At 38.0% G+C, this 23,711-nt stretch overlaps 2 protein-coding genes across 2 annotated transcripts; one reads left to right on the top strand and one right to left on the bottom strand.

Moving 5' to 3' along the window:
- Positions 1-591: 591 nt before the first annotated feature.
- On the top strand, positions 592-5,418 carry LOC117307072 (egg peptide speract receptor-like). The gene is made up of 6 exons (XM_033791724.1): positions 592-762; positions 1,138-1,455; positions 1,933-1,989; positions 2,400-2,453; positions 3,760-3,819; positions 4,342-5,418. Exons 1-5 carry the CDS (start codon positions 693-695, stop codon positions 3,798-3,800), a joined length of 540 nt encoding a protein of 179 aa, XP_033647615.1. The 5' UTR covers positions 592-692; the 3' UTR covers positions 3,801-3,819; positions 4,342-5,418.
- LOC117307071 (protein DD3-3-like) lies at positions 5,288-18,743 on the bottom strand. The gene is made up of 14 exons (XM_033791723.1): positions 18,700-18,743; positions 16,654-16,840; positions 14,894-14,971; positions 14,142-14,283; positions 12,776-12,958; positions 11,470-11,662; positions 10,199-10,365; positions 9,605-9,848; positions 9,278-9,340; positions 8,810-8,943; positions 8,525-8,668; positions 7,620-7,673; positions 7,215-7,389; positions 5,288-6,824 (listed from the first exon to the last, which is right to left on the bottom strand). The coding sequence occupies exons 2-14, from the start codon at positions 16,798-16,800 to the stop codon at positions 6,611-6,613; spliced, it is 1,938 nt and encodes a 645-aa protein (XP_033647614.1). The 5' UTR covers positions 16,801-16,840; positions 18,700-18,743; the 3' UTR covers positions 5,288-6,610.
- Between the last annotated feature and the right edge of the window lie 4,968 nt (positions 18,744-23,711).

Below are 23,711 nucleotides of genomic sequence, written 5' to 3'. Positions count from 1 at the left end.
CATGACATGCACTTAGCTTGTAAAAAAATGGCGTTCCGTCGACCAAGGGCGTTTAAAGTTACTGCAAGGACGGTTTTGCACGGGGGCGGACACAACTGCATATGCAAATGTGTCTTTGAGCGGACACAATTGCATTATGCAGCAGTGTCCGGGCGGACACAATTGCATATGCAAAACCGTCCGGCGGACATTATTGCATATGCAATCATTTTCTCCGGATAGTATTGCATAGAGGACATAATTGCATGCGACACCGGTCTTACAAACCCTTCAATTTCATTGGATACTAACTTGCAAGGAACGCATCGCTCTGATTTGAAAATTCTCTGATGATACTGCTGTGAGAGCGTAAGGGGGTGTCTGTGTATGGGTCTTTCACAAAAAAATAACAATGGACGAGGGATCTGTTTGTTCCATCCGCACACCATAAGAGCATTATTTACAAAAGGAAATTAAAAACAACATTTGTGTTGTTAGTAGTACTATGGCATGTACATGTAAGGTTGAAGGTCAATCTGACAGGAAAATCTCAGCTTTTAAAGGCCGGTATCTGGCACTATCACAATTCGGAATGTGACGTCATATATTTAGGCTAGCTTGGTACTTGCATAATGATGCTAAGTGTAACCAAAACGAACTGACATCATTTAGACAAGTTCTTTCTTCCTTCACGCAGTACTCTTCGATACATAATGAAGTGTATCCAGCTAATAACTCTAGCATGCTTGGGATTAGCAGTCGTTAGTGTCGACACAGGTGTCGGTAAGAAGGCTATTGTTTTGTCTCTTTTTAAAGCAACTTACTATTTAAGGCACTACTGGACAGTATTGGTACTTACATACAAAGTTTACTTGGTTACCGAACAATGGAGAGCTCTTGATAGTATGATCATTGTTGGAAAAGACTCCCTCTGAAGTAACGTAGTTTTTGAGATTCAGAAAAAGGTATTTCTCACTAAAATATTAAAAGCCTTTTATTTGACATCTCAAAGCACACATACAAAAAATACTTTTTTTTTCTTGCCATGTTTCATTATCATTTTAAACTGAGGTCTCACACAAAAAACTCACATAGTAAACACTGTTTAGATTGAAGCGCAATTACATTGTTTATTAATTTATTTTAATTATAATTTAGAGGGACATGATGTTCTTCTTCGTTTGCGAGATGGGGAAAGTCGGAACGAGGGACGCGTGGAAATCTACCACGGGCTTGAATGGTACACGCTTTGTAATGAAACCTGGAACGAGAACATCGCCCAGGTTGTCTGCAGACAGCTTGGCTACAGTGGGGTCCAGCGCGTCGGGAACACCCACGACTTTGGGCTGTCGATGTGCCAGATTTTCCCGGGATACATGTGTGATGGGGACGAGGATTCACTCGCGCAGTGCGACGAAATAGAGGCGACGGGTTATGAGTTCTGCGAGATTGGAGCTGCAGTGGTTTGCCAAACTTGTAAGACATGATAATTATTTGAATAATTTTTAGTTCTATCAATGTGATGTGAAATAAGTAGTATCTAATATTCAATAAGAGATTTTGTTATAAAGCACGTTTCTTTGTGTTCTTATTAGAGAAATGAAACAATTTACATGTACAATTCAGTTCATTTTCGTAGTACTACACAGTATTCGTTTTTTTAAGTGAAAGTCTTCTTGGGCTATCATCGAGTCTCAGAAAATGAACCAAGGGAGTCTAAGTTCCCCTTTTCAAAAACAGTTCGAATTAATATGAATACCTGTCGAGGTTTCCTTCAGATAAGGGCAACACAAAAGTTGCGATGTGTAGGCCTATAGGCCCCATTTTCCCCGATTTTGGTAAACACTTGACTTGTAAATCTTAACTTATTCAGCTATTACCATTGAAAAAAAAGGAAAGCAGGCGGATAAACTGAAACTAATTTTGATGACGCTTTATATCTGTTCATTAAAGATCAAGAAGAACTTGAGCGACATTTGATAAGAGCCATTGCACACAAACTTGCTTACGGTGAGTAAACGTCACATGACGTCATATCATAAAAGGTAACATTATTAGATGATTTTAGACCATTGCGAGTGTTTTGCATAATTCAATTGAATTATAGCCACACCTATAAAATCTTGGGTACACTTTTTGTTGATACAAAGACAACAAAATGATGTATAAATATTGAGTTACTCTTTGCAGATGTATTCAACAAACTCCAAGCACTGTCTATTCACCATTGACACCGCAATTGCATTGATACAACAGATACTATAAAAATACAATGATTTTCAAACTGGTGTTCATAAATGGTCACTGACAATATGTGTACCCACGGTTGTGGCTGTGCACAAAGGCAGACGATAACCTCCTTGGTCATGACTTACCAACATGTTACTAATGTTATTCTGGTTTGTTGTATTGATCATCAGAGAGCGCTCGAAGTTTACTCCAGGAAGACTTGGATGAAAAACGTGACGAGAAAGGTAATTATTACGAAAACCAAAAGTAAGCTTGGCTACGGAAGCGTTTTACCGCCACATGAATAAAAATGTTGTCTCTCAAAGTTAACGTGTACGTACTCGATAAGTTATCGTGTACGTAACCAATAAGTTTAGACTTAATGTGCACTTACACGATAACTTTGAATTCATTTGGCGGCTATACGCTTCCGAATTGGACCTTTGTTTAGGTTTGCGTCCATTCGTATGTTTTAGGTACTTCTTGGTATCATCAATACTGCAAAGCCTTCTTTACAATATTTTTGTGTTGGTAGAACATAATATGAGTAATTTGTTCAACCATACCGGGTTTTTATATAGCTAAACTAGTCTCCTGTTGCTTAAATTACACTTTTAACGTGTAAGAAATAAGCCACATTTCATATCATTGCTTGTCCATCTGTACATGTAATGCAAGGGTTAACCATCCCTTCACGTAATATCCCATGGCCTACGTTACATCAAAGGGTGAACCCGACCTACTTGTAATCCAGCCTGAATTCAAATAGTGTTTAGCTACCCTTCATAAAACAAGAATTAGGCCACAAGGTCAATCACAACATGAATTGAAGGTCTAGGATGAAAAATGTTTATTTGTAAAGATAACAATCCTTGATCAAAACTGGAACTATGACCCGATTGGTGGGCGCTATTGTACAGGAGAGCATAGCTTACTCTAATAATATGATTTTGGTCGTCTAGTGGCGTCAATCCAAATAGCAGGGTCCAACACCAATGATTACTCTTACTATCTTAAAGTCAGTGGACACTATTGGTTTATCACTCAAAATATTTATTAACATAAAACCTTACTTGGTAACAAGTAATGGGGAGCTGTTGATAAAACATTGTGAGAAATGGCTCCCTCTGAAGTGCCATAGTTTTCGAGAAAGAAGTAATTTTCCACGAGTTTAATTTCGAGACCTCAGATTTAGAACTTGAGGGATCGAAATCAACCATCTAAACGCACACAACTTCGTGGTTTTTTTTCTTTCATTATTATCTCGCAACTCCGACGACGGACTGACCTGAAAATTTTTACAGGTTTGTTATTTTATGCATATGTTGAGATACACCAACTGTGAAAACTTTTCTTTGACAATTACCAATAGTGTCCACTGCCTTTGAATCTTGGAGTTTATAATGCAAGGATTTTTTTTTTTTTTTTGGGGGGGGGGGCAACTTTCACAGAACGTTTACAATGTTGTCATCACAATGGCCGCCCACGCTATATTATTGTAATTTAAACAAAACTTAACTTTACCATATCTTGTTACCAATATCTTTTCAGCAAAGTTTGCCGACTTTCTCGAAGAAAAGGACCTTGAGTAAATACACATTTCCAATTCTGGTAAGTACGCCCCTTTTTCAAACAATAAATCATCAAATTTTCTCTGAGTTTAACGGATACAGCTTTCCAATATTCAATATGCTCTTGTTATAAAAGACTGGTTTGAGAACATGAACTTTGGATGTTGATGAAGATCATCAATGATCGAAACTGCGAATTTAGCACACACAGCTCTTGCGTTTAAGATGATTTGGTTAATAAAAATTTCCCATCAATTTTAGATATATATATATATAATAAATTGAAGCTATATTTGTCATTAATATAGAGTGAGATTTGCTTTGCATTGTCGAGCGCAAGGCGCCTCACTCGAAAGTGAATTGTGCGCTATAAAGAAATACACTTGTCAATATTCAATGCTATAAAATACTTGTTTAACTTTCTTATCTTCTGGTAAGATTTTGATATTTCGGTCGTGTAAAATTTTTATCTTTTGAACTGACTAACTTTTCCTCCAATAATATTTAGTGTATGAATAATTTCATTTATTTAAAAAATTTGTGTTCTTAAATTTTGCATTAGACCATGACGAGGTGGCTGATGAGAAGTGGAATAAGTGACATACTACGTCATGTTTGAAAGACACGTCACCTTAAACTTATCTACTCTCCTATGATCCGGCTTAAATAAATCTTATGTTTTCGTTTTAGTGAAGGATATAAAGACCGGTTCAATAATTATTTTGTTAGATTTTGTTATGGTTCGATTTTACAAAAAAAATAGTAAAAACTTTTTGAGTCTCGTAAGTTTTTTATGCTACAATTATTTATTAAAAAACTTATTTTGCTGGGTTGCACAAAGATGTAGTCGAAAATTAATAATACTTTGATTGTTTGCTTTACAATAATTAATAGCCTATATCGCTGCTGTACTCCCAAACTAAATTAATTTGGTTTGCACCAACTGATTACAAAATTATATTGTTTTATTTTTTGCAAGCAAGTTATCATCGGTATTGCATGGAATTGAATCGTTCGTGTGGCTAAGATGATGGCCCCATATTTTATTCATAGGGGAAATCCTGACATAAACCTTTGTGCTGACTCGATTGGATAACGTGTTATGCGTTTCCAACACGCTGATTGCGCTTTTAAAGCTACGTAAAGTTCTAGAGCAATGCAACAACTCTAAAATAGGCCTCCGGGTAAAATGCCAATAGAACTTAAACGTTAAAGCTAAGTAGAAGATTGAAATAATGACTAAGGAAATCGGTGTCTGTATGGAATAATGTGAAAGAAAAACAATTAATGAAACGGAACGAGCTGAAAAGCTTGTAAATGGCGAAGTCTTTTGTAAAAGATCTTATCACCATGAAATTCACAGTAAGCCAACAGAACCACCAATCTGGGGAAAAATAGTGCTGCGCTTTTGAAGGGGAAGGGATGCAAAAGGGCAAAAGCAAATATGTATACATTTTTTTTAATGAAGTTTTGTTTGAAAAGCTAATAAGATTTGGAAAATCACTTAATTTGAGCATTAAAAATCACTTGATTTTTACTTTATTATCCACAGTCACTCACATGCCAAATGGTAAATTGCAAAATGCATAGTCTCATGGAAATAAAATTAATAGTTGATGTTGCTTATAATGAATCTTCACTGCAGGGTTTGATGTGTGTTTACTTTTCATTAGCAACTGACCTAATATAAGAACAAAGGAGGACCCATGTAGGGACTTGAAACACTTTGTGGACATACACGTTCAAACACAATGTTGTGAACAGTGTTTAAGTGCACATTAACAATGCCCACAGATTGTATGTAACACAGAGCTGGATGTCTTTTAGGCTTGAGTTAATGTGACAGTATAATGAATTTCCACAGAGTGCACGTTATAATAATAATGGAACACAGAGCTAGATGTCTCTTTGGCTCGAGTTAGCGCTCCAGTAAAATGAATGTCCACAGAGTGTGTGTAACACAGAGCTGGATGTCTCTTAGGCTTGAGTTAGCGCGCCAGTAAGATGAATATCCACAGAGTGTATGTAACACAGAGCTAGATGTCTCTTGTCTCGAAAGAGTGCTCCAGTAAAATGAATGTCCAAAGAGTGTATGTAACACAGAGCTGGATGTCTCTTAGTCTTGAGTTAGCGCGCCAGTAAAATGAATGTCCACAGAGTGTATGTAGCACAGAGCTAGATGTATCTTGGCTCGAGTTAGTGCTCCAGTAAAATGAATGTCCAAAGAGTGTATGTAACGCAGAGCTGGATGTCTCTTAGGCTTGAGTAGCGCGCCAGTAAAATGAATGTCCAAAGAGTGTATGTAACACAGAGCTAGATGTCTATTTGGCTCGAGTTAGTGGTCCAGTAAAACTCATGTTCACAGAGTGTACGTAACACAGAGCTAGATGTCTCCTTGGCTCGAGTTAGTGCGCAAGTAAAATGATATCCACAGAGTGTATGCAACACCAAGCTGGATGTCTTATAGGCTTGAGTAAGTGCGCCAGTAAAATGAATGTCCAAAGAATGTATGTAACACATATCTTTGTGGGTATTTGTCTTGAGTACTCTGCCAACTATTATGGGGCACTCCTGCTGTGTTTGATGTCGGTGTTGCAAACCAATGGCAAATATTATAATACATTCTCAATAATGAAGACACCCATAATATATGATTTCAATTCCATAAAATACTTGTAGTTCAGATCCTGTTGAGTGATGTCTTATAATTAGTATATCTTAATTAGACGTGCTGAAAGCCGTGAGCTACGACTCATAACAGCTCCGAAAATTCAGATTTATCATCCAATAATGAGCCCAAAATTGAAGAGTCCCATCCTTGGATTATAGACTCACTGCTGTTGCTTGACGAGCAGGCGACCTTTCTGGCTCCGGTTGGTAAAGTTGTTGTTGCGAGTACAAATATAGAAGTACTCCCCACTAGGGAACTGAATCAGGGCGCCCCCATATGAGGCTGGTGCGTTATTCAGATCTTTATTCAGAGCTTTGTTCGCTGCCACCTTTGTTTCAACTGATTCATCGCCACAGGTTGCAGTTTTCTCGCATCTGGAAAAAGCAAAACGCCCCAAAGTTGAGTCATTAGGAATCACCCATCTGTAGGTCTAACTGGACGCTTATAAAACTAAAACAGATGCTAAAACAGGAATGGGCAAAATTTCACAATGACCGTTTTCTAAACAAAATGCAAAGTAGAGAGATCTTGTTAAAACCCAATTTACACCGAACTCGTTCTCACTACGTTCTGAAAAATGTAGTCTTGGTGCAAGACGTTGTTATTCACACTATCCCCCGCTCGCTCCCTCCTTACCGCGCACATTACTCGTCTTGCACCAAGACTACATTTTTTTATATAACGTAGTGAGTTCGGTGTGATGGGGGTATAACCAGGCACAAGTTAATACCAGCCAGCATTGTAGCTGTCCCAATGAAACTTACTGGTAGTATCCTGACGTAGCTAGGTTGATCACCAAGTCCTTTGCAGTGATGCTAGGAGTGTCTTGGAAGTAGATCCACTTCACATGTGAGTTGGTCCACATCGTAGTCTCCTCAAAGGACAGTGGATAGTTCTTGAGTCTATCTTCCAGCTGAACAACATTGCTGCGATCGCTGCCTGTTGATTTGAGAGACGAGACTAGACATGCATCAAGTTTACCTTGGTTTAAATCTTGAGTACAGAGTTCAATAAAAAATAATAGTTGTTTGATGGTTGGAACAATGTTTGCACAAGTAGACCCAGTGCTACGAATAATTAGTTCTTTCCACTACATATTGTTCCTCACCAAAACAAATCGATACTAAGAAAGGGATTCAGTTCCGAATTGAGATAAAGATTTAACTTACCGGCTTTTCCTTCTCCAGCATTACCCTCGTTGTTGTTATTGTGAGTATTAGATCCTATGAACACAAACCAATGATGACAGTAAAAAAAGTTGATATTGGATATTGGACATTCCTATAGGTGTGTACAGTGAATATCTACCTTGTACATCGATATTGGTTATTGAACATTTCCATAGGTTTGTAAAGTGAATGTCTACCTTGTACATCGATATTGGATATTGGACATTCCCGTCGGTTTGTACAGTGAATGTCTACCTTGTATATCGATATTGGTTATTGAACATTTCCATAGGTTTGTAAAGTGAATGTCTACCTTGTAGATCGATATTGGATATTGGATATTCCCATAGATTTGTAAAGTGAATGTCTACCTTGTACATCGATATTGGTAATGTACATTCCCTTAGATTTGTACATTATGTCAATACATCGATATTGGATGTTGGACATTCCCGTAGGTTTGTGCAGTGAATGTCTACTTTGTACATCGATATGACGATATTGGTTATTGGATATTCCCGTAGGTTTATACAGTGAATGTATACCTTGTACATCGATATTAGATATAAGACATTCCCGTAGGTTTGTACAGTGAATGTCAGTCTTGTACATCGATATTGGATATTGACCATTCCCGTAGGTTTGTACAGTGAATTGATGGATATTGGACACTCCCGTGGGTTTTGTAGTGAATGTCTACCTTGTACATCGATATTGGATATCGAACATTCCCGTAGGTTTGTACAGTGAATTGATGGATATTGGACACTCCCGTAGGTTTGTACAGAGAGTGTCTTCCCTGTACATCGATAGTGGAAACACTGATAAGTTCTATTGGGTAACTGCTCTTGTACTGAGAGGGGTTATTGTAAAAGCTGCACCCAAAAGTAAGCTTTTGGTTATACCTGTCCACTGTACGTGTACTAGATCACCATCAGTAATCTCTAGATTATTGGGGATGAAGTCATATTCTACTGCTGGGATTGTCTGCTGCAGGTTGCCGCGTTTCCCTCGGACGTTCAGGTTATAGATTGTGGACGATTCCAATCCTGAAATGAATCAACACTCAGAGTATAAATTGAATAGCAACATGTGCTGTATAATGCAGACAGCTGGCAGAATCAGATTATTGTGTGTGTTCCCCTACCACCCACAATAAGTTGACAATTTTAAGAAACCGGTTATTTTACCAGCAGGTCGTGGCATCATCAGCATAGCATGGGAGCGATCTTGGAATGTGCGACCATACTGAGCTGTGTTGACAGCAAGAGAGAGTTGGACACCGGCCACGATGTCAACATCGGGGGCATTTTTGACAGGAGATCTGAACAAAGCAGGAGCAGAAAAACACGACGAATAAGAAATTATTTCGTTGGTTGGAAGTTGTCCAATGAGGGGGAAATAACTCCTGACTCATTTTAAAGTAGACTTTACATTTTGTTAAATCCGTTGAAAACATGTCTTTCCTCTACTTCTTCAATCTTAAACAGCGCAATCATAATACTGTCTGCCAAAAATCATTCATTGTGTTTTTGCATTTTGTGCTCACATGTGCCTCTGAGCGGACTGTAGGCTTGGCTTATGCCATAATACCATGTTCATTTATATGATGATATTGAATAATAAATACTTTGGCTTATTTAGAAAGTTATACTTACGCATCACCATTAGAATTAGAATCAGTCGTCTGTGGATTGTAGTCTCCAGTAGTGATGTTATATCTATAACAAAACAAACATGCGTATTTCAACATTTGCAATGCTCTATTTTTAATTTATCGAATAATATTTTCCAGGAAGGTGATGAAACATTTGTTAGAACCCAAATGCTGTGTAGTTCTCCATTTGATCTCAACTCATGATATATTCTGTTGATATCCAGTGCAGACTTGACCCAAGTGTACACCTGGTTCGCATGACACCCCTATACCCAGACTTGACTCAAGTCTACACTATACCTAGACTTGATTCAAGTCTACACTATACCTGATTCGCATTACACATCGCTGCGTTTCACCGGAGGGGAAATGCGGCAATGTCCACTCGTAGCGACTGGCTTCACCATCAGGTGTGTTGCCAAGGTGATTAACACGGGTCGTTGGAGATGACAGACACTCAGGAGCATCTAGGGCCACCAGACACTGTTCATCCTCTTCTCCTTCTGGTCGACCCCATACATACTGAATCCCATTGGAACTACTTGCTTCACAATCGGCCTGGCTGTTGAATTCTGATTAGGGAGCGAGAAGGCAGTATCAAGTCAACATAACATTTTTTGTACCAGAATGTTACAATGCATTACGAGTGGCAAACTGCCGGCTCCTAATATGTAGCTCAGAACATATTGTAGTTTATTTATTAAAACACACAACACTTTCTTTGCACAGTCGGCCATATTACTTTTAAATTCTATTTGTAAAAGTTTGCATTGTGTATGAGTGGGTATTTCTCTGAATAGTTGTAATTTGTTGCTTACATAAAATTAAGGGGAATGACGTCATACGACGTGTTCATACGTCTTTGGGACCTACACGTGTTGGTCGAAAATAATTAGTGCTGACAATGAGTTTGTATACGTACGTGTAGCTTTCTCTAGGTAGTTAGTAAAAGCCAGCCATTGACCGCCATTATTGGTACAGTCTTGCTGATTGTTCCATCGTGACCAGTGTTTCCTACCGGAGCCGTCTGGGTACTGCTCCACACATTCGTATTTCTGCTGCACATTATAGCTCTCCGACTGATAATATCTGCCATGATATAGTTATGAAGATGTTTTCTAATTATTGTACAAAATCACCAACATTGAGATCAAACAATAGAAACGTGCAACTGTGTATAGGCGCCACGCAAAACTCTCAGTCATGGTTACTGCACGTTCCGCGAGCAGAAGCGTGAACGTGAACGTTAGCAAATGTTGTTGTAAGTCTCACGTTTTAAGCATACGCGAAGTAATACCATTTCCCACGTCAGGTACGTACATGAAGACGTCATACGTGAGCATGAAATAAGCCCAAAGTGCTGACGTCACCTAGAAACAGCACCATTTTCTGACCACGCTCACGTTTTTGTTCTTGTATTGTGCAGCAAAACCTCCCCCAACGATAGGTCTTCCCTTGACTTCAATGAGGGCGTTGTGCGTGACGCCGTATTTCAATGATTTATTCCTGAACTTCAGGATTATAGGTTAGTAGCATACATGAGTTTTACATTTTAAAATCTTATCTGGTTTAACCCTTTAGGTTCAGGCCTTCAACTTTTAGCTTAATCATTCTCCATGCATCTTCTTGTTTCTAAGATGCGCACAAATTTGTTTTAGTTTGCTGTTGTTTAGCGGCCCTTAAAACTGCAGAGAACCAAAATAACACGCCTGGCATTTCTTAGTAGTTCTGGTGCGTTTATGTTCGGGACCCGATATTTGGTCAATGTCCAACCAAAGTGTATTGACTTCACCATTATCTAGGGTATCTAATCTACAACAGATTATTAGTGATGGACTTTTAAGTGTCTACGATTATTAAATATGGTTATTAAATAAAACCATCCAGCAACAAAATGAATAGATAATGGACAAAGATAAACAGGTTATCGATTTGAAAATTTAAGATAAATGAATTTAAAAATTAACAAGACTTTTTTTTTTTAATTAACCCCATCATGCACTTTTTTCATAAGCAGCTGTTGTTTGTCCACGAGCTGACATCTTTGGTGGGCATCTTTGGTGCGCGTTTTAACTAAACGCGCTTCGCCTACAATGCGCATTGCATAATAAGACACGTATAGAAACTGACTCCTAAAACGGCGCAAACATCATAATCGTGTGATGACGTCAGCTGAATTTGGCAAATACTAACCCACACAAGTTTTTATCATCGACTAATACGGCAATATCTGTCCAGGGGGAGGGGTGCCAATAAGGGTAATAGTCCCTCTCCTCTGGACACTCATAGCCATTTCTACCGCCATTGTTATTCTGGCGGGTGTAGATTGAGGAGCTGTATCCAAGTCCATTGTCGGCTTTAAGTTTTTGATCAGCGGTGAACAAACCTGGAATAAGAATGGCGAAGCGAACAACATGAACTTTGTGCTTATAATTGCCAGATAAATTGCACCAGTTGGATACGTAACGCATTGTTTATAGAAAACTTTTAAAATAAAATAAAATGATCATGTAGGCTATAGGCTATTTTATGTTTCAAACCTTTTAGGTCTATAGCCTAAGCCAGACATTTTCATCCAACAATAATGAAGCATCCCATAGTTTTACCACGTTAATAGCCTCCAGTTCTAGAATGAGAACATCAAATTGATTAGTGTTGGAACAATAAACATTATTCTATAAAATGCATCGACAGTTTCTGATTGGTAAAACGTATTTCCCAGTTTATCACTTTGTGTTGTGCTGGTACCATGGTTGTTGCAGCTGCGTAAATACCTATGTATATAATTATTCGTTCGCCCAATTAAATTATATTGACCTAATTAACACCTAACAGAGTGTTAGGCAGCACCACTGGTGCGTTTTACCTACAATGTATCCAATGCCCTCTCTCCAGATACGCCCCTCCTATACCATCCCCAACCACTAACACCACGAAATCCAAACGGATTAGATTTGTCAGTCCTGCAGATTTGCCCACTGTCACCGGAATAAACACATTGTGGGGTACATAAATGTTTCTTGTGGGGTACATAAATGATGATGTCCGGAACACCACCCCCCCCCCCCCCCCCCCCACACACACACACACCAAAGTTACGGTGTGATACAGACCTTTATCACGGTGTGGTCATCTTGGTTTTGCTCCATTCCAACTCATTGTAACCAAACTGAGGCTGGACGAAACAATAGTCTGTTGCCATGCGCAATGAATTCTAGCATTCATTACTGTAATTGGAAACAGGGAACATGACCAAGAGTGACAGCTTGATAAAGGTCTATAAAGGGCTCTGCCAATCTTTATTGGACTTGACTCAATCGTGCTTGGGTCGGACTCATCTCAACCTTTGATAGTTTTATATAATATAAAACTTATTTGTTAACCATTTATTGCGTATGGTTTCAATAAGGCTCAATTTGAACAGTAATGTGAAAATCCCTTTATATGTTTTTGTGAAACAAAACATTCAGTATACTGTATTGGGATCTAAATTGCTTACCAGCGTTACGTTCCCTGGCAAAGCACTTGTCATACCAATCCCATTTCTCATGCACTCCACGATCCTGCTTGACTGAGTTGAATTTACGTTTATCTGCTCGAGACTTCTTCTCGTTGGAATCGGTGAGCTTTCCATACGCCTGTCTGACGGTTGCGAATCCATTGCGAAAAGTGTCAGCATTACCTATACAGTAAATTACACGAAAATTAAGTTTGGCTGAGTCTTAGAACTCTTCCCTCTAGCCTTAAACCCATTTTCCATCTTACTATCGCATATACTCCCTATACAAGTTCGATTAAGATGACTTTAAAAGTATATATTACAAGACATCAATGCAGCACCATAACTTCAATCGGGCTGCATTTCAGAATTAGTGTGAGACATTATTCAGGCCCGCTGAAGAATTATGAACAAGTTTTAGGCTGCACCAAGGGACAGTATATGGGCTTCGTCGAACAATATTTTGGGCTACATTATGAGCAATTAGGGCACCCAACCATTAGAACACCGGACTTTCTCCTTTATTGCTCCGCGAATATGGAACAACCTCCCAGTACGCATCAGAAGTTGTAACTTTGCCTTTGTGCAAAAAATCTCTCAAAACTCACTTGCATCAGATGTAACTTGTTGTATTTATAGTTCCATTAGTTTTGCTCTTTTTAGTACTTTGATCTTGATGTAAAGGCGCTTTATAAATGTTTAGTTGTATGTAGGGCTCTTATTAGGAATGGGCTACATCCATGATAAAGATGACCCATTGCATCCTATGTAATCCCATGTACCTCCCTTTGCTAAGCAAGAGTTCCATTCAAATCTTTATAAGAGTGCCGCACAACTATCCGTTCTGTAAAAAAGACCACTGACATAGGTCCTCTGGCATAATACTTCGATCCCAAAATGAATCAGATTAAGAACTTCGCCAGGCTTCATGCACACCCACTACAGGGCCCAATTTTAAAGAACTACTAAGCACAAACGTTTGCTCAGCACGACATTTTTGCCTTGATAAAACAGGATTACCAACCAAATTTCCAACGTGAGTTTCAGGATAAGCAAACAACAGCTGAATACCAAGTAACAAGCAATATGCAACAAATGGAAATTTGGTTGGTAATCCTGTTGTTATCAAGGAAGAAATTTCATGCTAAGCAAATTGTTGTGCTTAGCAGCTCTATCAAATTGGGCCCTGTTTTCAACAAATCGATAAATCAAATTGTAGCTTTATGTGTAAACCACATGGTGCCCCTGTGTCGTTCAATGAAACACTTTGGTGTTAGCATCATAAAGGAGGGACCTATACCATGCTCGCACCAGACTACATAAACCCCGACTCCGTGCGGTTTGAACAATCTCAATTTGTCCGTACCTGTAGCAGTGACTGAGTCTGGCTGGCACATATACTGTAGTACAACGTTACAGTTGACATTAGCGTTTCCCCCGCAGCCGTGCTGATTGGTCCATTCGACAGTCATGTGACTCTTGCCGCTTGAACCACTTGCAAAGTATTTCTGACGATGAATATAGAGTGAATGATATTAGAGTCAGATTTGAGGATGGGGGTGGTAAGATTGTCTCAGGTTGAGTTTTGAGAGTGTGGCAAATCACCTTAAAGACAATGGACACTATTGGTAATTGTCAAAGACCAGTCTTCTCACTTGGTGTATCTCAAGTTATGCACAAAACAACAAACCTGTGAAAATTTGAGCTCAATTGGTCGTCGAAGTTGCGAGATAATAATGAAAGTAAAAATACCCTTGTCATACGAAGTTGTGTGCTTTCATAATGCTTGATTTCGAGACCTCAAATTCTAAATCTGAGGTCTCAAAATCAAATTCGAGAGGGAGCCGTTTCTCAGAGTGTTTTATACTATCAACCTCTCTCCATTACTTGATACCAAGTAAGGTTTTATGCCAATAATTTTTTTTAATAGTAATTACCAATAGTGTCCACTGCCTTTAATTCAAACGAATAGTCTCACATCCTTGTAGTAAAACATTGAATGTTGAAGCAACTTGAGCGTCACTGGGTGCTGGATATGAGCGCATTACACCTAATAGATAATTGCTGTACCATATTGGTGTCTCTTTCGGGAAAAACCCTATTGCTTTCTACGCTTACCATTCGGTATTGGCCTTCCTCTTTGGCGGCGGGCGTAGACTTGGCATCTCCCGCATTGTAGCCGCCTTTGTTATTATTCTAACACAAAAGTGTAAACAAATAATGATACCATTATTAGAATAATTTACAAAAAAGTAACGTTTTTGTTGGCGACCTTTTGAGTCCCCCCTTATGCTTTCAGCTAGAGAGTGCACATTATTATCTTTAAGCATTTCTCTGTTGTAGGGAGGAGGGCTCTGACCTTGCTCCAAATGATTTGGAGGGATGTTGTCCAAAAAAACCTCTTTGCAGATCATTTTCTTAGTTTTACTTAGAGAAATAATTATTGTTATTCTATGTGTATACTTGTATGCGCATGTAGCCAGCCCCGTGTTAACCTTTCGAACTTTCAATCATAGTGGCTGTGCTGTGTTGCTAGTACTACTATTATTTCAGTACTTTTTGTATTATTGCGTTTTAGTGTTTTCTTGTAAGAATACAGATGAGATAATTTCCTATAGGCCATCGTTTGGTTTTTGCTTTTGTGGGTGAATACTCGTCATTTTTCCAGATTGCCGGTGTCGCATGTAATTATGTCCTCTATGCAATACTATCCGGAGGATAGTATTGCATATGCAATAATGTCCGCCGGACGGTTTTGCATATGTAATCGTGTCCCCGGACGCTGCTGCATAATGCAATTGTGTCCGCCCGGACACATTTGCATATGCAGTTGTGTCCGCCCAGTGCAAAACCGTCATTGCAGTAAATTTAACGCCCTTGGTCGACGGAACACGTTCGCCATTTTTTTACAAGCTAAGTGTATTCGATGCAATCATAAAATACGTGAATATTCATGCTGCATCAGGTTCAGAGCCAGCACGCTCGCTTTAGCGCGCACATACATGTACATGTCCGCCGGACTGATTTAGCATAGCCCCAGACACGATTGCATATGCAAAAGTGTCCGGAGCGGACAGTATTGCATGGCGGACACAATTGCATCTGACACCGGGATCACCGGCAATGGAGGACCAACGTGTTTGGAGGGCCATCATCCGATGCTCCGCATCGACTGAATGAATGAAATGACTAGTAATTTTTCCAGATTGCCGGCCCCCTAATCGCCATTTTTGTTGTTTTCCATATTCCTACTGTCTACACCGACCACTAATACATCAGAACTATAACAGCAACAACAACAACAAAAATCAACAGCATCTACAAAACCGATAATTTTAATAAAACATAAAGATTAAATACAATAAAGAATAGAGAGCTTTTACTGACTTAAAACAAACTTCGAAATATCAACTACAATCGTAATCGTTTTGTTGTGTATATCATTTGAGGCATTGGATGGTGAGGTATCAATATATATTGTTTGGTTCGCGGTAACACCATGTGTGTATCTACTTGCCAGGTAGAGTTTGTTCTTAGAGAACTGTCTTGCAGTTATTCTACTACTGCGGAGTAGATTGTTCGGGTGTTCGAGAGACTTCTCAGTTCTGAACAGAACTGTTAACTATTACCCGGGCGGATGGTATAGAAATAGGCTGGGACTACTACTTTAGCTTGAACGATTAAATGTACTACCGCGGAGTCAGTTCTTGAAATTGTCTCAACGTTTCGACTAGCTTGCTCTAGTCATCGTCAGGAGACTGGAGAGGTAAGAGAGAAGTGGGCTTATTTATAGGGAGTTCGTTTGATTGTTGTTTCTAATGTAACTTACTTACACAATAATCATAGTTTGTATTGTTATTTTTGTAGTAATTATATACCTGCGAGTCGAACATTCTGTTGTTGCTTTTACGATTGGCAGTGTTTTCGTTTAACCTGTTGTTGGAACCTCTGGGGTTATGGAAGAACACGTCTGCCTGGACGCTGACCAGCGCCGCCAGCAGCAAGACTGCAACAAATCGTGGCATCGTGGCAGTCTGGTTCGTGGCTGGTTGATAAACTACAGTTCTGCAAATTAAATATTACAAAGTGCTTTGTAAAGATCTGAAAACAAATAAATGCAAATACATCTCATATACAATTTCAGAAGTCGTAACCAAATAGATAAAGGCTATACACAGAAAGGCTGTAAGTGGAGCTGTGTTAATATTTAATTATTATCAATGTGATATTTGGTATCAAATTACGTATGTCAATAAACTTTCTTTTTTGATTGTGAAAGACGAATCCAGGGTTTTGGTAAATGGGCGAATCTGATAACAATGCAAGCTTAAAGTTCGTTTGCCCTGGATTTCAAATTAGGACCGGAGTCAGCAAAATGGGCCTGCGATAAGTGTGATGATACTGTTCTTTGGAACCTTCTGAGGCTAATTAGGGTATCGGATGATAAAATTAGTTTAAACAATTTGTGCTTTTCTCCACACTTCTGTTGTCTTATAATGCAGTGAGTGTTCGTCGCGTGGAGTCCGGGCCCGCTTAAGGATCCAGAATTTCTTGGAAAATGGAGACACTCGTTGTTGCGTCCTAAGTTTTCAAGTTTATCTCTTGATTTTGAGAAGTTTTTACTCTGTTTTTTTCACCCGACATATGCTTTTAAAAATAATTGGGTGGAATTTAAAGAAGCATAAACATTGCATTGCGATTTAAGCCTATAATCAACATGGCGTCCGGGAAATTGGGGTTAGAATATTATTTAGGTTGAATTTATTTGAACTGAATTAACTTTGTACATTCACCGCCTCTTCGGTGTTATTTTTGAGACAAGTTGATTTGTACATTGTATAATAATTGGAGACCCAATTTGTGAATATTTTTAAATATAAAATAGGCCTTAATTGTTAGATCTTTTCAACGCACGGAAAGTTCTCGGGTAAGGGTACTATTCACTCTATGTACACACGGCGAGGTCCATTTAAGCCAAAGGTTATTTTTCAAGGGGCATTGCCAACGTAAGCTCATAATATGAGAAAACCACTAAAATCAACAAATTGTATAAATCCAAAACAGTTAGTACGGAGAGTGGAGATAAATACATAGGCCTAGAGTTCATACACGATAGTCATCACAGGCATACCAACTGAACTGCAGCTATAGGCCTATCAACATCACATACACTGGACACTGCTGGTAATTGTCAAAGACCAGTCTTCACACTTGGCGTATCTCAACATATGCATAAATTAATAACAAACCTATGCAAATTTGAGCTCAGTCGGTCTTCAAAGTTGCGAGATAATAATGAAAGAAAAAACACCCTTAGTCACACGAAGTTGTGTGCTTTTAGATGCTTGATTTCGAGACCTCAAAATCTAATTCTCGAAACAAAATATGTGGAAAGTTACTTCTTTATCGAAAATTTATTCAGAGGGAGCCGTTTCTCACAATGTTTAATACCATCAACCTCTCCCGATTACTCGTTACCAAGAAAGGTTTTGTGCTAATAATTATTTTGAGTAATTACCAATAGTGTGCAAACAACAATCGAACAAAACAAACCGAAATGCAAACGCACACCAAACTAAGAAAATACGCAAACATATACAAGTTTAGAGTATACTACGGGAAGAACTTTACCATGGGAAAATAAAACCAATGCTTAAAAAAATACTAAGAAGTATTCTGCTATGTTTCTGTGTTATTTTGCAGCAGTCGGTTAGGCCCATCTTTTATGAAGTTCGGAAAAGGGAAGAATGCAAATGAAACTCTCTGTTTAGCCTGGGGCTATTAAATTTCAAATAAAAACACTAAAACCTGCTTTAATTATATCCAATGACAAGCCCCAATTACTTGAGAGCGAATAATGAGTTTTGCTGGTAATCAATTAATAAAAAAAGCATTCTGTGACTAACTAAAATAGTACAGCTTACCGATATCCAATGCGACGGCGCCTGTAGTTCTTAAATGAAGCTATGCCGTGGTCGCTACTTATAATAAGTTTTATGTTCCCGGAACTACTTTTTTTAACGCCCACTCGAGCTTGAGTTCACGATCACCTCGTTATTACGCTGGTCTCTGGTGAAGTTTGTGAAAGTGATGGTGTTTGATCAGCAGAGTGTGGGTTCGAGTCCCGGTCCGTATGGATCCGACCCCGTCCCAGAAGGGAAAGTGCACGGTGCTACGATATGATGAAAATAAAGAAATAGTAGCAATAAACAAAAACAAAATCCATGGTGACAACCAGATTGGTATATAAAACAAATGAGTTAATAATTATAGGCCAAGTCTTGATCAGACAACTTTTAGAAACACAAACTGCGAAAGTTTCAAGATGAAAAAAATGTGAATTTTTAATATATCGGACGGATCCATATTAAAGTGGCATTGAAAGAGTTTTACAAGAGACAAAGTGTGATGGACGATTTAACTTTGTAACACTGGATGCATACTGATACAGTTAGTGTGGCCTATGTCAATATGCCATGATAACAAAATGAAGTCAGGTTATCAGGAGTGCCAAGATATTTGAGAATTAAAAAAGTAAACAAAAAAGTTTCTCCACAGCTGTGAATATTACTTCCTTAATTAGCTAATTATTGCTAGTTCATTATTGTCGAAACAAGTCAAGACTGTTACACAAAGCAATTTAAGGTTTGTAGGAGTGAGAATATAGGAGTGAAAAATATTGTTCACAGATTTGAACACAATGTACGTATACAAGGTGCATGTTGGGGAAACTGATGTGACCTCGAGTGGTATCTGCCACCTGCCACAATACGGAATTATTTTGTTGAGGATAATTGCCACAACTGATAGTGGCAAAACATGGAATAAAATACACTGGTATAGATACTTAAAGGCACTGGACACTATTGGTAAATACTCAAAATAATTGTTGGTATAAAACCTTACTTGATAACGAGTAATGGGGAGCTGCTGATAATATAAAACATTGTGAGAAACGGCTTCCTCTGAAGTAACGTAGTTTTCGAGAAAGAAGTAACTTTCCACGAACTTGAGGTCTCGAAATCAAGCATCTGAAAGCACACAACTTTGTGTGACATTGGTATTTTTTCTTCCATTATTATCTTGCCACTTCGACGACCAATTGAGATCAAATTTTCACAGGTTTGTTATTTTAAGCATATGTTGAGATACACCAAGTGAGAAGACTGGTCTTGGATAATTACGTATAGTGTCCAACGTATTTAAGACGGTCAAAACTGCACTATGATAATTATTTATACATCTGTCAAAACTGCATTATGAGAACATACATCTGTTTTGTAGCTGACAAAAGTGTTATACAAAGTACTGAGTGCGGGTACAAAATATATCGTATTACAGATTAGAAGTTTCAGAAGTAAATTAATGGTTGCTCAGCTTGTTTTTGGTTTTTTTTTCTTTTCTTTTTTCCAATTGGCTTTGACTGAAGTAAAGAAAACACCTTCAACTTGATGACAGAATTTGTCCTTTTGGGACAAGGTGTCTTTATACTGTACGTGGTGTTCTTTACACCAAACCACCTATTACTCAATCTTGTATTCTAATGTATATAATCCATTTGTATTTTCATCTTATTTTAAGGTAGTTTTCATTCCTTTACTGTATGCCCTTGAATGTATATTTTGTATGCGTCTTTTTTGTAATGCTTTTTAATTGTTTATATATATATTTTTAAATTGTTATAGTTCAATTTATTGTTGTGCTCTTTGATATTAGCTTCAATATATAAATTAATATAAATACGCTTAGTACAGTGTGTTTTGGCAGAGATCGATACCACATAGTTACACTAAAACTGCTGCCTCCTTTCTCTTTTTAAATAATAATAATATTAATGACCTTTGTTGTTTACTGTTTTCTGCTTAACACTGTTAAAGGCAGTGGACACTGTTGGTCATTATTTAAAATGATTATTAGCACAAAGCCTTACTTGGTAACGAGTAATGGGGAGAGGTTGATAGTTTAAAACATTGTGAGAAATGGCTCCCTCTGAAGTGACATAGTTTTTGAGAAAGAAGTAATTTTCATCGGATTTGATTTCGAGACCTCAGGTCTCGAAATCAAGCATCTGAAAGCACACAACTCCGTGTGACCAGGGTATTTTTTTTTTATCTCGCAACTTCGATCATCAATTGAGCTTTTATCTCCACTCTCCGTACTAACTGTTTTGGATTTATATAATTTGTTGATTTCAATGGATATGTTGAGATACACCAAGTGAGAAGGCTAGTCTTTGACAATTACCAATAGCAATAACCGACCGGTAAGGGCTTTTTACATTTCCTTTCTTGTCAGTATTCGGAGACGATTTTGAGGACCGAAAGGTCCTAATATTTTTAATAGCCGTTTGGCGGTAATTTCAACAGCAATGTTAATCAAAAACCATAAATTGTACCTGCATGGAAGGCTGGTTGGCTAGTTCCCTTATCAATCACTAACTGACAGTTAAATAAAAATGAATAACTACAACAAACCCGCACTTTTTGTTTTCAATTATTTATTTTATTATCTCGATAGATGTTGCTTATTAAATTAGTTGTTTATTATTCAGTTAATTGTGCCCGCACTTTTTGTTTTCAATTATTTATTTTATTATCTAGATAGATGTTGCTTATTAACCATTTAGCCACTGGACCGCCCAGCCACCTAAAGCGATACACTGTATTATGCGGTAGGAGGAAACCTCGCTATAGCTTTTGTTTGTAGAAAATAAGAAACATCAAAATAAAACTAGTTAGTCAATAGTATGCCTACGCATTGGTGAATCCATCTAGTTGTTTATAGATCATTATTCATTTTTCTCTTCACAGTTGACTTGACGAAGCTAATGATGATGAAATAATTTAGCACTTACCCAACAAAACGCTTATTAGTGAACACAAAGGAAACTGTATTTATCATTAATGGTGATATTGTCGAAAACTTATGCCTTCGCAAATAATCAGCATTGAGCCAGATAAAAGCCTTGAAAAGCTATTGTATCCATTTTATCATTATACAAAAATAATCGCCATAAATATTACCGTAGGGATTTTTATTGTTCCCCAATGAGGACTTGCACAAATATTACCGAAAGGGTCAAACATTGTGCATTTAATTATAAATAATAAGCCTTGGCTATCTTTAAAAAAAATTGAACTACGATTTCAGTAAAGTTACTGCTAGAATCTTGAAAAGAAAAACAAAATTTTTTCGGCAAACTCGGGCGGTGCAGGGACTAGAGAGTTAAATTAGTTGTTTATTATTCAGTTAACGAAGTGACATGTGCCATTTTTTGTTTGCTTCCTCTGTGGGAAATACTGTACTTTCTTGCTATATATTTTTCGTGGCTAGTGAAAGACTGATTGAAAAAAGAAGATAAAATAGTATAATTGTGAAACTTTTGAAACTTTTATTTCTTACTTTTATTTGTTACAAATATTATTGTCGGTCATGGATTGGTCGACACTTTGTAACGACCACTCGAACTTTCGAAGTGATAAGCCCCCACAACAGCTGATTAGAGATAAACTACGTAAACAAATAATTGCTTCGAAAAACAGTGGTTCTGCTGGACAACGTTCACCCCAAAAACATTTGTATCTGAGATACTTTTTCTCTGATTTCTGAGTTGTGTCCGTTCGTGATTGTTGCGACCAGAGACGCGGTTGCACTTTCAAGCAGTGGATAGATTCGACGTCAACACCTGTTAATCACTTGTGTTTTAATAAGGGAATCAATGTGTGGTGGAGAGGTTATCAACTAGTGCAATTCAACGAGGCCGCTGGTTCTTGATAATTTTACCGAGACGAAGTCGGGGTATATTATCAAGAACCAGGCCTCGGCGGGTTTAAACCTATGGTTGAAAACCGATTCAACACACTTTGATTCCTATTCATAAATACCTTTTCGGTCAAAAACATCAACACTTTTTGGTCAAAAAGTAAAATAAATGCAAAAATTATAATTGTTCAATGATTTCTTTCAACACAACACCCCTCCAGCTATGAAATGGTAAGGCCCTCGGGTAAACAACTCCTTATAAAGGAATGCTGTGCACGTCGCGCGTGAACTGTCCCGGCCGTTGCTCTCGACCAATAGGAATGAAGAAACTGTCTTATAAGCACAGGTGCATGCTCGCGTGTTCCCATGTTTCAACACTTTTTACTGGTCATAAACAAAGGTTTATACACACCCACGTGACACGCTCTCCACATATAGGGATACTGTCTGAGGTATTTATGAATTAAGTTTAAATCAATATTAAAGTCACCTTGAAGTGGTATTTTGTCAAAATAAAGCTTTCGTCACTAATATGTGTTTTGATGAGTGGAATGTGAATAAACAGTTAACTAAAGTTCTAAAAAATTAATTCTTATCTTATTTACAAATTTAAGAGTAGGCCCCGACCCGAGAGGGCGCTGTTCTTGACGTCAATCGAGGCGCGATATTTGAAGAGAAAATGTTGCACAGTGCTGAAAAAGACGTCGGACCGGACAACTAGGCACTATTGCTCTTGTGAGTCTGACCAGCCATGCAGATTGACCCCCATCTTTAGTTGTTTTGATGCATCCAGCAGCAATACACTTGGTCGGCATTGTCGGAAAATGCAAGAAAACAACTTTTTCGAAACGTACAAACTCAATGACTTGGACTTGCATGTACTTTGCACGTGTGTTTACTCTACGCATCAAGGCAAAGTCTGCCTCGATTGACGTTACAAAAGGGGTAGGCGGAGTCAACCCCCCAAACAACTTTAAATATTTTTTAAACATATGCATCGCGACAAAAAATTACTACAAAACTTGTTTTATTGTTACTAAACATAGTTATACATAATTATGTATGAAAATATATATATATATATTTCCAGGTGACTTTAACTCCTTCCTAGATTGTTTGTTTTCTTTCAGAGGCGATAACATATCTTGAAATAATTTCTTTTATCTATCATAAT

Source organism: Asterias rubens, chromosome 2, assembly GCF_902459465.1.
Source record: "Asterias rubens chromosome 2, eAstRub1.3, whole genome shotgun sequence".
Lineage (NCBI taxonomy): Eukaryota > Metazoa > Echinodermata > Asteroidea > Forcipulatida > Asteriidae > Asterias > Asterias rubens.
Note: the sequence above shows the minus strand (reverse complement) of the source record. Positions and strands in the feature narration are given on the sequence as shown.